At 43.9% G+C, this 12,783-nt stretch overlaps 4 protein-coding genes across 12 annotated transcripts in view; 2 read left to right on the top strand and 2 right to left on the bottom strand.

Annotated features, from left to right (window-relative positions):
* Positions 1-1,848: 1,848 nt before the first annotated feature.
* Positions 1,849-5,674, bottom strand: TRMT10C (tRNA methyltransferase 10C, mitochondrial RNase P subunit). 3 transcript variants are annotated; one of them, XM_026080523.1, is made up of 3 exons: positions 5,199-5,442; positions 4,038-4,414; positions 1,849-3,649 (listed from the first exon to the last, which is right to left on the bottom strand). In XM_026080523.1, exon 3 carries the CDS (start codon positions 3,616-3,618, stop codon positions 2,374-2,376), a length of 1,245 nt encoding a protein of 414 aa, XP_025936308.1. In that variant the 5' UTR covers positions 3,619-3,649; positions 4,038-4,414; positions 5,199-5,442; the 3' UTR covers positions 1,849-2,373. The 3 variants fall into 3 exon arrangements, with proteins under 3 accessions (XP_025936308.1, XP_025936309.1, XP_025936307.1); XM_026080524.1 differs by lacking the exons at positions 4,038-4,414; positions 5,199-5,442 and adding an exon at positions 5,589-5,674; XM_026080522.1 differs by lacking the exon at positions 4,038-4,414 and having other exon boundaries at positions 5,199-5,441.
* A 15-nt stretch (positions 5,675-5,689) lies between these two features.
* TXNL4B (thioredoxin like 4B) lies at positions 5,690-7,913 on the top strand. Of its 3 annotated transcripts, none has more exons than XM_026080527.1 (4): positions 5,690-5,894; positions 6,124-6,273; positions 6,623-6,774; positions 7,260-7,913. In XM_026080527.1, the coding sequence occupies exons 1-4, from the start codon at positions 5,763-5,765 to the stop codon at positions 7,423-7,425; spliced, it is 600 nt and encodes a 199-aa protein (XP_025936312.1). In that variant the 5' UTR covers positions 5,690-5,762; the 3' UTR covers positions 7,426-7,913. The 3 variants fall into 3 exon arrangements, with proteins under 3 accessions (XP_025936312.1, XP_025936313.1, XP_025936314.1); XM_026080528.1 differs by having other exon boundaries at positions 5,746-5,848; XM_026080529.1 differs by having other exon boundaries at positions 5,751-5,848; positions 6,108-6,273.
* Positions 7,914-8,712: 799 nt separating this feature from the next.
* Positions 8,713-10,479, bottom strand: LOC112973099 (putative protein FAM172B). Its single transcript, XM_026080525.1, has 2 exons — positions 10,411-10,479; positions 8,713-10,031 (listed from the first exon to the last, which is right to left on the bottom strand). The coding sequence occupies exons 1-2, from the start codon at positions 10,441-10,443 to the stop codon at positions 8,970-8,972; spliced, it is 1,095 nt and encodes a 364-aa protein (XP_025936310.1). The 5' UTR covers positions 10,444-10,479; the 3' UTR covers positions 8,713-8,969.
* A 973-nt stretch (positions 10,480-11,452) lies between these two features.
* SENP7 (SUMO specific peptidase 7) overlaps positions 11,453-12,783 on the top strand; it is a 43,713-nt gene continuing 42,382 nt past the window's right edge. For all 5 annotated transcript variants that reach the window (XM_026080517.1, XM_026080513.1, XM_026080518.1 and 2 more), the window contains exon 1: positions 11,453-11,523. The gene's annotated coding sequence lies outside the window, so the exon portion shown is untranslated. The remainder of the gene's footprint in view (positions 11,524-12,783) is intronic.

Here is a 12,783-nt window from a genome sequence, read left to right as displayed (position 1 = left end):
CGCCCCTCCCCCAACCATAGAGAACGTCCGGTGGAGACCAGAGCGGCCAGGCCTGGCCGGACTTCTACGGCGCAGCGGGAATGACGAAGACGGAAGTCTCGCGTCGGGACCGGGGAGGGGATAGGGCACCAGCGCCTCGAGCTTCGACAGACTTCCGGCGGTTAGGCCCGAAGAGCCCCGCCTTCGGCTCCTGCCTGGCCAATCGGAGCGCGAATGGCGCGCGAGGCGGCGGCCGTTGGCCTTACCGCGGGGAGCCGTTGCTCCCTCAGGGAGGGCAGGGGCGCAAAGTCACTCTGAGGCCGATATTCCCCCCCCAACCCGGAACCTCACGTTTTCATTAATGAAAAAAAATCCGAGAGGTGCATTGCATAAGTCGCATGTATTAAGAGGAGGATGGCTCCTCTTAGTGGCTTAAATGGCTTAAAACTGTTTATATATAGGTACCAGTATTCACATCGGACCCAGTGAAGACAAAAGAAAAATGGGTGTTGTCTCTTCTATTACACTACGGATAGCAATTCTTCTAAATTTCACTTCCACTTCGAGCATCTCTTAAACAGTGGTTCATGCTGCTGCAGTGCGTTCTGTAAGCCATATGCATCCTACTAAGCAGCATTTAGTGAACAGCAATGTGCATTTCTCAAGCACTAATGATTCAAAAATTAACTTTTATATTCCACTACCAGCAACTCGTGCAAAAGATGACTTGTTAGAGGGTTCTTTTAATGAAAACTAGTTCATGTATCAGGAGATGCTGTTTATCTGACAAAATAACTGGAGGCACATCCCAACAGTGCATAGCACCATATCTTCTACCCATCGTATAAGGAAAAATAAAAGTTGCTGCTTAAAATTAAACTTCTGTAGCTGTATATTTACAGATACAGACAACAGTGGTTCACAGATGTTTCCTAGATATTGAAAAAAATCTTAAAAGAACATTTGAAATGCCACCCTAGAATGAAGCTTTTAGTACTACTCAGCAACATGTATCTCACATGAAGCAAACCTTATTCCAAATCAGGGGTTCTCCATAGCCAAATGTCACAACAAGTGATTTGCAGAAGGTAAATTTTTAATATTAAAGTTGTGCAAATATTGTCTTTATAACCTTTTCAAGTAAGTGCTTGTAATACGAGATGTGATAGCCTACGGAAAATGGATCACTGTCAACCCCCAGTATATTTGGGGTCCACTCTTCTAAATTATATTGCGGCTCCTAGTTTTTTGACATTTCAAGATGATACTGCTGGCTGCCTAGCAATCACAGAGAACAGATTCTAGATGCTTCAAAGATGCAGGAGGCACTATACATGTTCCGTGCTTTTGCTCAGCACTGTATTTCTTTCCCATTTAAGAAAATACACTGACCTGAAGCAGCATGTTAATCAACTAGATTAAATCAAAAGACTCAACTGCCCATAAAGGCACTGAGAAAACTGCTGTCTAGGCCAGAAAGGAATTTTCTCCTAGCCCTACTGAGAGCAGAAAGAATCACATTTAAGAAAATGCCCTTTGTAACTGTACAGTCTAAACACAGGCTTTTACAGAGAGACTGATCACTAAATTTTCAACTGTGAGAAATACTAAGAGGCCTTCTGCTCCTGTAAGTGTTTACTAAGACGACTGTTTATCATCTCAAAAGTTCAGGTATTTTGGGATATCTACACTATAAAGGAACTAAAACCACAGGCATTCAGGGATAAAAGTTTTTCACAAAAGCACATAAGATTTTTTGGCAGGATCTAGAAAATTTGGAAAACTCCTTCCTAAGGACCAGGAACTTGATTTGTGCCAGATGGGACAACACCCAGAAACAAACCATACAACTCCCACACCTCCCTAAAGTCATGCTTAGCAGTTTTAATGGATTTGTTTTTAGCCAATATATCAAAAGTCAGTTCATCTACACTCCGAAAGAAGACTCAAGAACTAACAGGCAAAGGTCTTCTATTTGGTTTTAGCTAACCTTTTAGAATAAGAATATGGATTGCCTCAGTTTGCAAACTCAAAGCACAAAGATATTCCCTGAAAAAAAGCTAGATTTGTTACAGTTCAGTTACAATCAGTCTTGTCCCAGCATGAATCAATGGAACATATTTATACTCTTTAATGGTGCAATTTGTAGATCAGATTATCTCATTTTTTCTTACATAGTTTCAATAAATCTGAGAATAAGATCATATGCAAACAGCTGTAATACTAAGGTTATTTAAAAAAAATCCCTAACAATAGACAGCAGTCCTTTCAAACTTGACTAACAAAAGCATTTTTGAAAGAGTAAAGCAGGTGAACACAACTCCAGAAGTCTAGAGAAACTCGAGTATTCAAGAGCATAGTTTATCTCCAAAATTCATTCTCTTCCCAACCACTCTACTTCTGTGTTAGCTTCTTAGAGTAGTTCTTTGCAAATTGCTTTCGTACTTCTTCCTGTCTCTTTGCAAGTTTAAGTGTGTTCATCAGATTTAAGCTTTTTTTCAGTTCATACACAGACCTGCCTACAAAGCCACAATATTTCCTTTTTGGAACAAATTCCAGAGCCTTCCTCCAGTCTCCAGTATCTTTCAGTGTTAATAAAATATGCATCATTTGGTCCAATGTGAGATTTTTGGCACCTACATTCCAAAGCAAGTACTTTTCCAATGGAAGGCTGGCAGTTTCCAGCCCCAATCGTTTTGCTTGTGCTAAAGAAACTCCTGTCTTTATGCTTCTGTCAACCATTGACCCAATGATATAGAYTTTATCATGATCGAATGTCTTCATGACTTTGGGAGAATCAGCTGTCAGATAGATAATCTTGTCCTTTGGAAAGACATTTGTGTAGCACTGGTCTGTCACGGTGATAAGTAATTTGTCCCATGCCTCTCTGTAATGCTTGATAAATTCCCTATGATACTGGCTGTTGTCTTTGAAGTTACAGAAGTGAATGTGGAACGGATCCACAGATTTTCGATTACAACCTTCACTGAGTACTATCTGTCTAACTGTATTTGCTACTTCTCTGGGTGACATATCATTTTCAAAAGACATGTCAAATACTAGAGGTTGGCCAAAGACCATAGACTGAGCGGCCCTCCAATTGTGTGTTTTATCTATAGCATTGGCCCACAAACAGGCGAATGAATTCCTTTTGATCTCATCAGTTTTTGAAGCTTTCTCCTGGGTTTCCAGCCTTCTTTCCCTTTTCTCATCCATCTTTCTTTTGTCATTTTTCTTGTAAAGTTCTTTTAGATGCAAGTACTTTAAATACTTCTTTTTAGATGACTTGGAAGGACATTCCATGAAAGTTTTTAGCTGTTCTTCACTGATATTTTCAGGAACCGATCTGCCAGCCAGTCTCCACATCTGCACAGTCTCACGTGCAGCAGCCAAAGTGGAAAGCTCCTTATGCTCAGAGACTGTCTCATTGACTTCTTGCAACCCAGATTTCATTACCTTCTTCCACTCATCTAAATCTAGCTTTTCAGAGGGATTGTGTGAAGTGCCCTCCTTCAAGCAAGGTGATAAAATCAGAGTTCTACAGAGTGGAAAAAAATCCTTTTTCATCCCATGTTGCACAGCAAAGGGAAAGGCAGAACACCTGACGAAGTTTTTCAGAAGCATATTTGCAGACTGCATACTTAGACATCTGCTGTGTCCCAACACTTATCTGCAAAACAGCAGTAAGATAAGAGGGGGAAAAAAAAAAACTGTCAGTGGTCATAGAGAAAATACAGATTTTCACCCATAGTAACACTGGCAAACAGTAAGTTACTTCTTCAGGAATATGAGAAGTTTGTGTTTCCACTGTTATTTTCCTACTGTTTATAAATAAAAACAATATAGGTGGCACTGCTGTGAATAGACAAAGTTAGCTCTGCTGCTTAAAACAGCTGTACTTACTGCAATTCAAAGTAAGGTCACCCAACCATTAACTGAAATAGATCTCAGACAATATTTATCTGTGTCATATGACCAATAAGAACCTTTGCATCAGAAGCAAGCAGAACACCACATGGAGACCAAAAATATTTTTATATACATCCAGAGATGCCTACCTGATTTACCTATGCTGTGAAAACACACAAGATGCTTCATCTTGTAATATGTTTTCTGGAGTATCTTTACATCAYAGAAGACCACATTTTTGCTTTTATCATTATATTCTGGAAAAGCTTCCTTGGCACTTACACACCGCAGATCACTGGAACTAATGGCACTAGCAATGCCACAGTTTGCTAAGCCAACACTACAGCCCCAGGAGGCACTCATGTCCCTTCAGCCCAGCTCCCCCAGCAGCACAAGCGTTCACATGGTCACAGGATGAACCAAATCAGAGAACTGATCTTTGGGATAGGGGAACTTTGGGACTCAGGAAAAAAACTTAGTTATCATCCAACCCAAATTAGTTTCCATTTTGATTCACTAGACACCTCTAAGAAAGAAAAGGAAATGAGAAATAAACAACTAGCATAGGAAGAGACCATCTTTTTTTGCTAACTGTTCATGAAACTGATACTAGCACAAAAAACTAAGCACATGAACTGTATAGTCCAATTAATTGCACTGTGATGCATTTGTATTTAAATGTAAGTGGTTTATAGAAAAAAAAATACTAAAGAAGGTTTAAYATTTTCTTTGTCCCACAGAAATCTACTTAAGTAAAATCAAGTAAGTTTCAGTGCTGAAGAAAACATTTGATCAAACATAAACATTAGTTCTGAATTTTAAAAAATAAACTCATTATCTCCCCAATAATTTACCACCTGAAAATAATGTGATTTACAGAAGGCCAAGTTAAATCCATTTTTGCTGTTTATATATACCTGCCCAGATAGGGAGCCATAAAAAGAGAAGCAGCATATTATTGGCATAACTGGCATGCTTTTTAAGATGTTGTAATTGGTCAAATGGGTGATCAGCATTTAATTTGCTACTGTTATTAAAATAGCTGAACCAAAGTACATAATAGCATGAATTTAAGACAAAACTCAAAATAAAAACTTTGCAACAGAGGCATTCATAATTTTGCATTTAAGTGTTAAAGGTACTGGCAAAAGTTATAACCAAAAAATGTATATATTGTCCAGCTCGGGAAAATCAAGGGATCACTTCCTCAGTTAGCTTATATTAGTGTAGCTCCAATTAGGACAATATTTAACAGGTAGATTTATGCAGTCAGAATACCTGATGGCAGCTTTCTAACAAAACCAGTTTACCTTTCAAATTGTCCAACGTGCAGCACGCACGCTACCATGTCATCACTGCAAGAATTACTTTAAAAACCTCCTCGCAGCGCCCGGGCCTGTAGAACTGAAGATACCTCTCCGACACTTGCTTTTAGCCGGAGGCTCCCGAACAACGTTCCAGCCGCCCAACGGCCGAACCGGACCGTCACAACCCCCCCAGCTCAGCGCCCCGCCCCCACAGCGCTCCCGCCAGCACCGGCCGGGCCCGCGGCGAGAGGGCGCTCCCAAGGTCAGCGGGCGCCGCCGGCGGGAAGGCAGCTGGGCGCCCCGAGCTCCCCGCGCCCGCGGGGAGGCCCCCCGGCGGCAGGAGACGCGCGGCAGCGAGCAGCTCCCCCACCCCCGCCGCGGCGCAGCCCCCACCTGCCCGCGCTCCGGCCCGGGCGTTCCGCTCCGCCCTGCCCCGCTCCCCGCCTCCTTCCGCTGGGGAACGGAAGCGCGGCGGGCGGACGCCTTTCGGCGAAGCACGCGGCTGACGGCCACCCCGCTGCAGARGGAGGCCCTCCGCTGTCGCCATCCCAACGAGGCGGGGCGCGCATGCGCGGAGGGGCCTGGTCCGCCGCGCCTTCCGGCCCGGGCCAGGTGCCTTGCTCTCTTCGAGGCTCCGCGGCTGCTGAGCGAAGGTTCCGGCCCTCCCCGCGTCCCTCCCCTCACCCAGGGCCTCGCGGGGTGCGGAGCTCCCGGGGGCAGGGCCAAGCGGGGGGCAGCGGCCTCACCGGGGCCCCCGGGCGGGCAAGGGGCCGGGGCGCCTCGGGCACCTCCCAGCGGGGAGCCCGCGGGCCCGGCGGGGGCTTGCGGCGAGGCCCGGCGGCTGCCCGGTGCGGGGGGGGTCCTGTTGGGAGAAGCGATGCTAATTTTGATGTGGGTCTGCCTAACCGTTAGGTACGGTTGGTCGTAGGAGCCGTGCCCTGTCAGGATGAGTTTTCTGCTGCCCCAGCTGACCTGTAAGAAGGAGGTGGATCAGGCAATAAAAAGCGTGGCGGAGAAGGTTTTGGTTCTTCGGTTTGGAAGGGATAATGATCCCGTTTGTCTGCAGCTGGATGATATTGTAAGAGCTTTTTTTTTTTTTCTTAAATAAAACTTTTTTTTTTTCCTAAATAAACTCTATTGTTATACCTGTTGCATACAAGAGAATGTCTTATGTTGCTTTTGGATAACATGGAATCTCATGATAAATATATGGTGTTTGCATGGTGACAGTTAAGTGTAAAATGAAATAACAGACTTCTACATTATTGTAGGCATACAGAGCGGTTGATGTAGTTCTCAACATGGTGTGGTAATTTGGGCCTGCTTAAAATGATAAGACTTAAGGGAAACTGAGTTTTTAAGGCTTGCCACATTTTCTCCTCTCGTTTCTCAATCCATTTGTCATCTGTCTTTCTCATTCTCTTCAGCTTGCAAAGACATCTCATGACCTAAGTAAAATGGCAGTCATTTACCTGGTGGATGTGAACAAGGTGCCAGTGTACACCCAGTATTTTGACATCAGTTATATTCCATCTACTGTCTTTTTCTTCAATGGACAACACATGAAGGTTGATTATGGGTATGTCATCCTACCTGGCATGATCCATGATGTCTGTAGAAATTATCATCTATTTTGCCCGCAGTAATTAATACAGTCTTTCTCTATGGTACCTTGTCTGGGGGAGGTAATGTTGTTGCCAGCATCTGCACTCGTTCTGAGAACTGCACGGAGGGATAGATGGCCATAAAATTAACAGGTGTTTTGAAATACTCTTTGAGTTTCCTACAATAAGTAGGAGTCAGCTGCAAAATATGCTTGACTCTGCAAAAAAATACTGTAGTTATTAGACATTAGTCTTAGACATGACACTGCATCTTTCGGGGTTTGGGAGGTCAGGTCAAAGTATATCCCTGACTTAAGTATGCCATACCAGTGTGGTTCATGCCTTCAGAATGACCTAATCTGAATCCTCCGATTTATTTTGCATCTTTTATTGTCTTAAGTATTTTTGTTTTGAACATTTTAAAATTATAGTTCTACCTTTATTTTATGCTTATATTTAGGTCTCCAGATCATACTAAATTTGTTGGAAGCTTCAAAACAAAGCAAGACTTTATAGATCTGATTGAAGTGATTTACCGTGGTGCAATGCGTGGAAAACTCATTGTGAGAAGTCCTATTGATCCCAATAATATTCCTAAATATGACCTTCTCTACCAAGGAATTTAATGGGTTGGACTGAGGTAAAGGATTGCTGAAATGGTGGATGTTCTAGATCCTGTTTTTCTTCAAGCATTTTTGCCACCTTTGCCACCGTGGGACAGTTTGAGCATTTATATTGAAGGATCATATTGGTCTCCTTCTGAAGACAGACATTCTGTCACTTTAATACATCTCTAATAAATAAAGCAACATGTTCATGTGTAGAATTGATGCAAGTGAGTATTTTTTGAGCAGCACACTGACCAGCCATCACAAAACGGACAGGTTGCATATATCCACAATGACAGCATCTCCAATGCAACCTTCTTAAGTGAAATCATTGTATAGTCTGTTAATTGTCTATTTAGTACCCTTTTTATTCAAGTGTAATAACAGTCAACCAATCTTTATTTTAAAATTTCTATTCAGAACATTTAAGTGACTCTTCTTTTCTAACGGAATTTCATACTTCTACCCATTACTGAATAAACAGATGGAAGCTTTTTTGAACAATATCAGAGATGACTAAAATCTGACATGGAATTAAACGCAAAAGAGAAGCTGTTGTTCTCTGTCCTCTGGTACCCAACATTACTGTTCAACAAATTTTTTTGACTGAGATGGGAACTGAAGCTGTAGTTAAATGCAAGGTTCTGTCATCTTTCGAAGCTGTTTTCCAGACAGTGACTGATTTTAATTCTCACAGGATTAAATTAGAAATTCAGAAGAGCTATTCTGTTTATCTTTGCTATAAAAGTTATTTGAGCTTCTGCTTGCATAAATTGCAGGACTTGTATATGGACACATAAAAACTATCTCTGTTTCCCACTTCTATGTAAAAACAGTTGAGAGAAGACAGCAATGTCATTCTTGTGTATCAGTGTAGTAATCCCAGGTTGCTACGGTATAGTATTTCCAACTCACTCTGAAAAAATATGCATGGTAATGGCAATGGCTTAGTTGGTTTTAAAATGGAATTATGTTGGCTCACTGTATCATGTTTGCAACATTCCATCTCTGACTGGAGGGAGGTATTGGTATGTAATTCCCTGAAGTATCTTTCAACTTAGGGGTAGGTAGACATTCCAGCTTTTGAACGATTTCAAATATTACACAGTATATAGTGAGGAGTAACCTTGCTGTAGGAAAAAGGATAATTCAAAACACTAGATCCTTTGCATGCTCTCTGTATTCCAGATTTGTCCTTTTAATGAAAGCTATGCGTTTAAGAAATTTGAGTTTTTGACCACAGTTTAATCTGATTGTAGAGCCGTGATTGCAGAATACATATTTAAAAAATAATGCAGATAAGAGTTGATATACCTTAACATCTTTATTTTGTACAACATTAAATTTCACAGATAGCTAAGAGTTGTGTTCTAAAGCTTACAACTATGCTGCTTTTTGCTAATATTTACTTCTATTTGTTTCTCAAAAGCAAACCATCTTTAAACTTAAAACCATAAATCACTCTGCAGCAAGGGGAAGGTTCTTAGATGACTGAAAGCTTGAAAGATACAGGAGTGGTTATGAAAGGAAGAGACCACCATGAAAAACACATCAGTGTGCTTTTACTTATTATCTTTCTTCTTATTTGTGCTACTTCGGGTTGCAATAGGTGAACGTGTAAAGGCTGTTACGGTCTTGGCTTTCAGTGTGCTCTTCAGGTATTTAAAGATGGCATGTAAGCAACAGGAAGGTGCTAAGCCATACTTTTCAGTTCCAGCAGAGACAGTAGGACAATTCACTTTCACAAGGGAACCCACAGGTTTATCTAGAGGCTTATTATTTGATACCCATTCACGGCAATATTTTTGTATCCATTCTTGTATTTGTGGATCATTTCTAGTCTGGTGCTGTGTATTGTGCATGGAGTCGATGAATGCCACAGAGTACACTTTATTCATTACCTCCCATTTTCTCTGCATGAGCAGATCAATGAACACCAAGCCACCATAGCCATGGGCAATGAAGGCCACATTCTTGGCTGCGCTCTTTGAAATAAAATGATCCCATATATACAGGGTATGCTCCTCAGGGCTACTGCTGCACCTTTTGGGGATCGACCAGGGGGACTGCATAGAAGAYGATGATCCTTCCCTGGTAGAAATGCTTAACCTCTCCTTTTCTGTCTTCAGATCCATGAAGTTGTCATTGGGATTCAGTACAATCACTCCCCTGTGGCTTTGAAGGGCCATTTTGATGAATGGTATTTGTGTTCCGTGGTCCAAGCCCTCACTGATAATGGTCTTTTGCCCCCACTGTCCAGCACGAAAGACTCCACGGTCTTGAAGAAGGACAGTTAGGCTAGAGGTATTTGTTAGTGCTTTCTCACTCATGAAAAAGAAACTTCTCGGTTCATCCTCTGTAGCATCAGTAGGAATATAGACTTTCTGCAGCATGCAAACTCTTTCCAGGAGCTCATAAACATATTGGGTAAGCAGATGTCCCAATACTTGATAGCGTTTATGATTCCTCTCATGTGCATTCTTGTAATAATTGAAAACAAAGGACTCATTGGTGTCCAGATGCCTCAATTCCCCTTTTATATTGAAGTCGTAGTTCAGTTGTTCTTGATACTCTGAACCCTCTACTAGTTTCCTCAAGCTTAGTTCGTGCTCTATTTGTAACCACTACAAATTAAGAGGATTTATGTCAATAAAGTGATAGAGCTTTATACAACTGCATAAAGAAAATATATTAGAAGTCAGATTTTAAAATGGTGACACACAAAGTATTCATAAACAAAAACTGTCTTTTGGTGGTCTGTAGTAAACCAGCTGTTTGTAAAGTCTCTCACACATTCCAGTCGCTAAATTACAATACCAATACATTAATACAAATCCTTCCAGTTATTACTTCATCCCTCTCAGCACTTGCCACATGGACATTATAGAATGAATCATGGAATAAACTAGCCACTGTTTGAAACAGTACTGCAATGTAAGTATTATTCTCTATGAGATTTGCCTTGTAAGAATATTTTCTCTGTTCCAGCAAGGCCCAACTAACCGTATGCTCTCCTGTAAAATTTGTCATCATCATAGATGCAAATCTTTGCCTCTGGGATTGTAGAAAATTTCTCTCTATAAAAGAAAATAAACCTGAGTTAATGCAGGCTTTATTATGTACTTTATTTTGGGGTGTATCTGTAAAATGTATCAGTTGCTGACATGGAAGGCCATCTAAAATGCTTCAGATAGTTCCAAGTTATGAGCTAAAATCTCATGTTTGTATTTTACATCTGACCATAAGTTAAGTTAAAGCTAAATCTTCTCGTCAGTGTGAACCCGAACAGCTGTCAAAAACAGTTTTTCACAGCTTCCCATTACCTAATATAAAGGCATTACCAAGAGGAGAAAATAGCTGTTAGTATTTCAGAAAGTTATGCCTAAAACTAAAAATTCTGAAGCTGCACTGAAAAAAAAAAATCTCATTTCCATGCTCAAAGGATTTCTACAGAGGACATCAGCTGAAGACTACTGTGACAGCTGCAGGTATTATGCTGCTGCATGCTGATTTAGATCAGGGCTTAAGTCGAATTAGCAAAATGTGATTGGCAAGATGATTTAAGCATCCTCCTGTTTGGTTATGTATTAATTCTTTAAAATAGTTTTTTTGATTCCTTCCACAAGTCTTCTTTTTTTTTTTTTTTCCTGTCCCCTTGCTGTTTCTTAGCCTCTGCTTCGACTATGCTTTACAAAATTTACAAATTTGCTGATCTTGTTACTACTCGTTGTTAGATTCAGGGAAACTTGTGTGACAGCTGCCGTGCTATTACTTGCTCCCCTCCATGTACATTTCCCCCCCAGCGGCTTTCCAATACCGAACTAAAACCAGGGGAGCAGAAAAACACTCGGGAGAGCGGGCAGCCGCGGCGGCCTGAGGGAGCCGAAGGCAGCGGCCTCCCACCGGTGGACGGTTGGGCAGGCGCGAGCGCTCAGAGCGCGGCTACGAGGTGTGCGCAGCGCTTGCGGCACCGCCCGGCGCCCGGCCGTTACGCCGGCGGGGCGGGAGGGGGCGGGGCGAGGCAGCCAGGAGGCGGTGCCCAGCCCGGAAGTAGCCGGGGAAGCTGCGCAGGCGGCGGTGGGGCCCGGATAAACAACGGTGACAAGCGCAGCGGCGGTGAGTGCCGCGGGGCGGCTGTGGGGGTGCTGCTGCTGCCCGCTTCCCCCCCGCCCACAAGCTGAGGGCGTCTCAGCCGCTTCCCCCGGGCTGGGGGACGTGTCGGCGGCAGGGAAGTGCCGGTGGGGCTGCGCCTGAGGCAGCCGCCTCGGTGTCCCCCGCCGGGACGGCGGCTTGCCTTACCGCTCTGCCTTGCCGTGCCGGGCGTCCTCCGTCTCGTGGGCCCCCGGCGGCAGTGCCGGGTCGCTGCCCTCCGCCTGTGCCCTAGGGGGCTCACGGAGCGGCGCTGCGCCTTTTAACTTGTCAGGAGAGGCTGAAGTGTGTTGGGGNAAAAGTGAAATAAAGGTAGCCCGCGGCACGCAGTGCCACGGTGCCCTGGCGGGGTCCTGCGTGGCCGGTGACCCCGGCCAGGGCTGGGCCGCGCTGAGCTGTCCATACGACCGGGGGTATCGCAGAGGAGCAAAGCCGGTAGGGGAGGGCGGGTGAACACGGCCGGACGGGGAAGTGGGCGTCCTTTGGGGGGAGGCCAAGGAAAGAGCGTAGAAATGCCGGGTTGCCCCCGCTGACCCTCGAGGGTTGCTCTTTTGTGAGCGAGGAGCCCTTTCCTCCCCGAGCGGGGCGGTGGGAGGCCCGGCGCCGCCCCGCTCGGCCCCGCGGTCGTCACCGGGGCGGCGCGGCGGGGGCGCGCTGCCGGGGCCGCCCCTGGGTGGGGCCGCCGCTCTCTCGGGAGAGCTGTCAGGAGGCCGCCGTTTGTCAGCTCTCCCCCTCTGCAGGCACATTCATCAGTAATAGGTTGGCCTTTCCGTAATAGTCCATAGATGTTGTTCCTCTCCGAACCAGGGAACTGAGGCCGTGAGCTGAAAAAACCCGCTGAAACAAATGAAACTCCCCACACTTTAAATGTGCTATCATCAGTGCGGTCTTCTGAGAGTTTGTGTTAGGTGTAAATTTTGAAGGTCTTACATGGAAGGCATACAGAGCTTTTATAAAAGGAATAAGCCCCCGTGAATGCAGAAAGCTCTGAAGCTGTGTTCTTCCAGTGAGAAAGAAGTTTGTCTGTTAACAGGAACTCATGAATTTTAATTTTGTTTTTCCTTCTTGGTACCTTTTTTTTTCTCTTGTCAGAGCCTGAGTAACTTATTAGTCGCCTGCTTGCCAGAAGGTCAAATTAAGCAGTAGGTGCCTTCACTAAGACACCTTTTAGTGAAAATTATTTATTTTTTAACAGTTCTGTCCAAACTGACAGTTCAGAGCCTGCCC

Source organism: Apteryx rowi, unplaced genomic scaffold (genome assembly GCF_003343035.1).
Source record: "Apteryx rowi isolate R43461 unplaced genomic scaffold, aptRow1 scaffold_524, whole genome shotgun sequence".
Lineage (NCBI taxonomy): Eukaryota > Metazoa > Chordata > Aves > Apterygiformes > Apterygidae > Apteryx > Apteryx rowi.
Note: the sequence above shows the minus strand (reverse complement) of the source record. Positions and strands in the feature narration are given on the sequence as shown.

Coding starts and splice junctions, on each gene's coding strand:
- TXNL4B (XM_026080527.1), top strand. CDS start 5,763: ATGCGCGGAGGGGCCTGGTCCGCCGCGCCTTCCGGCCCGGGCCAGGTG. Junction 6,274..6,622: donor GTCTGCAGCTGGATGATATT/GTAAGAGCTTTT, acceptor CATTCTCTTCAG/CTTGCAAAGACATCTCATGA. Junction 6,775..7,259: donor CACATGAAGGTTGATTATGG/GTATGTCATCCT, acceptor GCTTATATTTAG/GTCTCCAGATCATACTAAAT.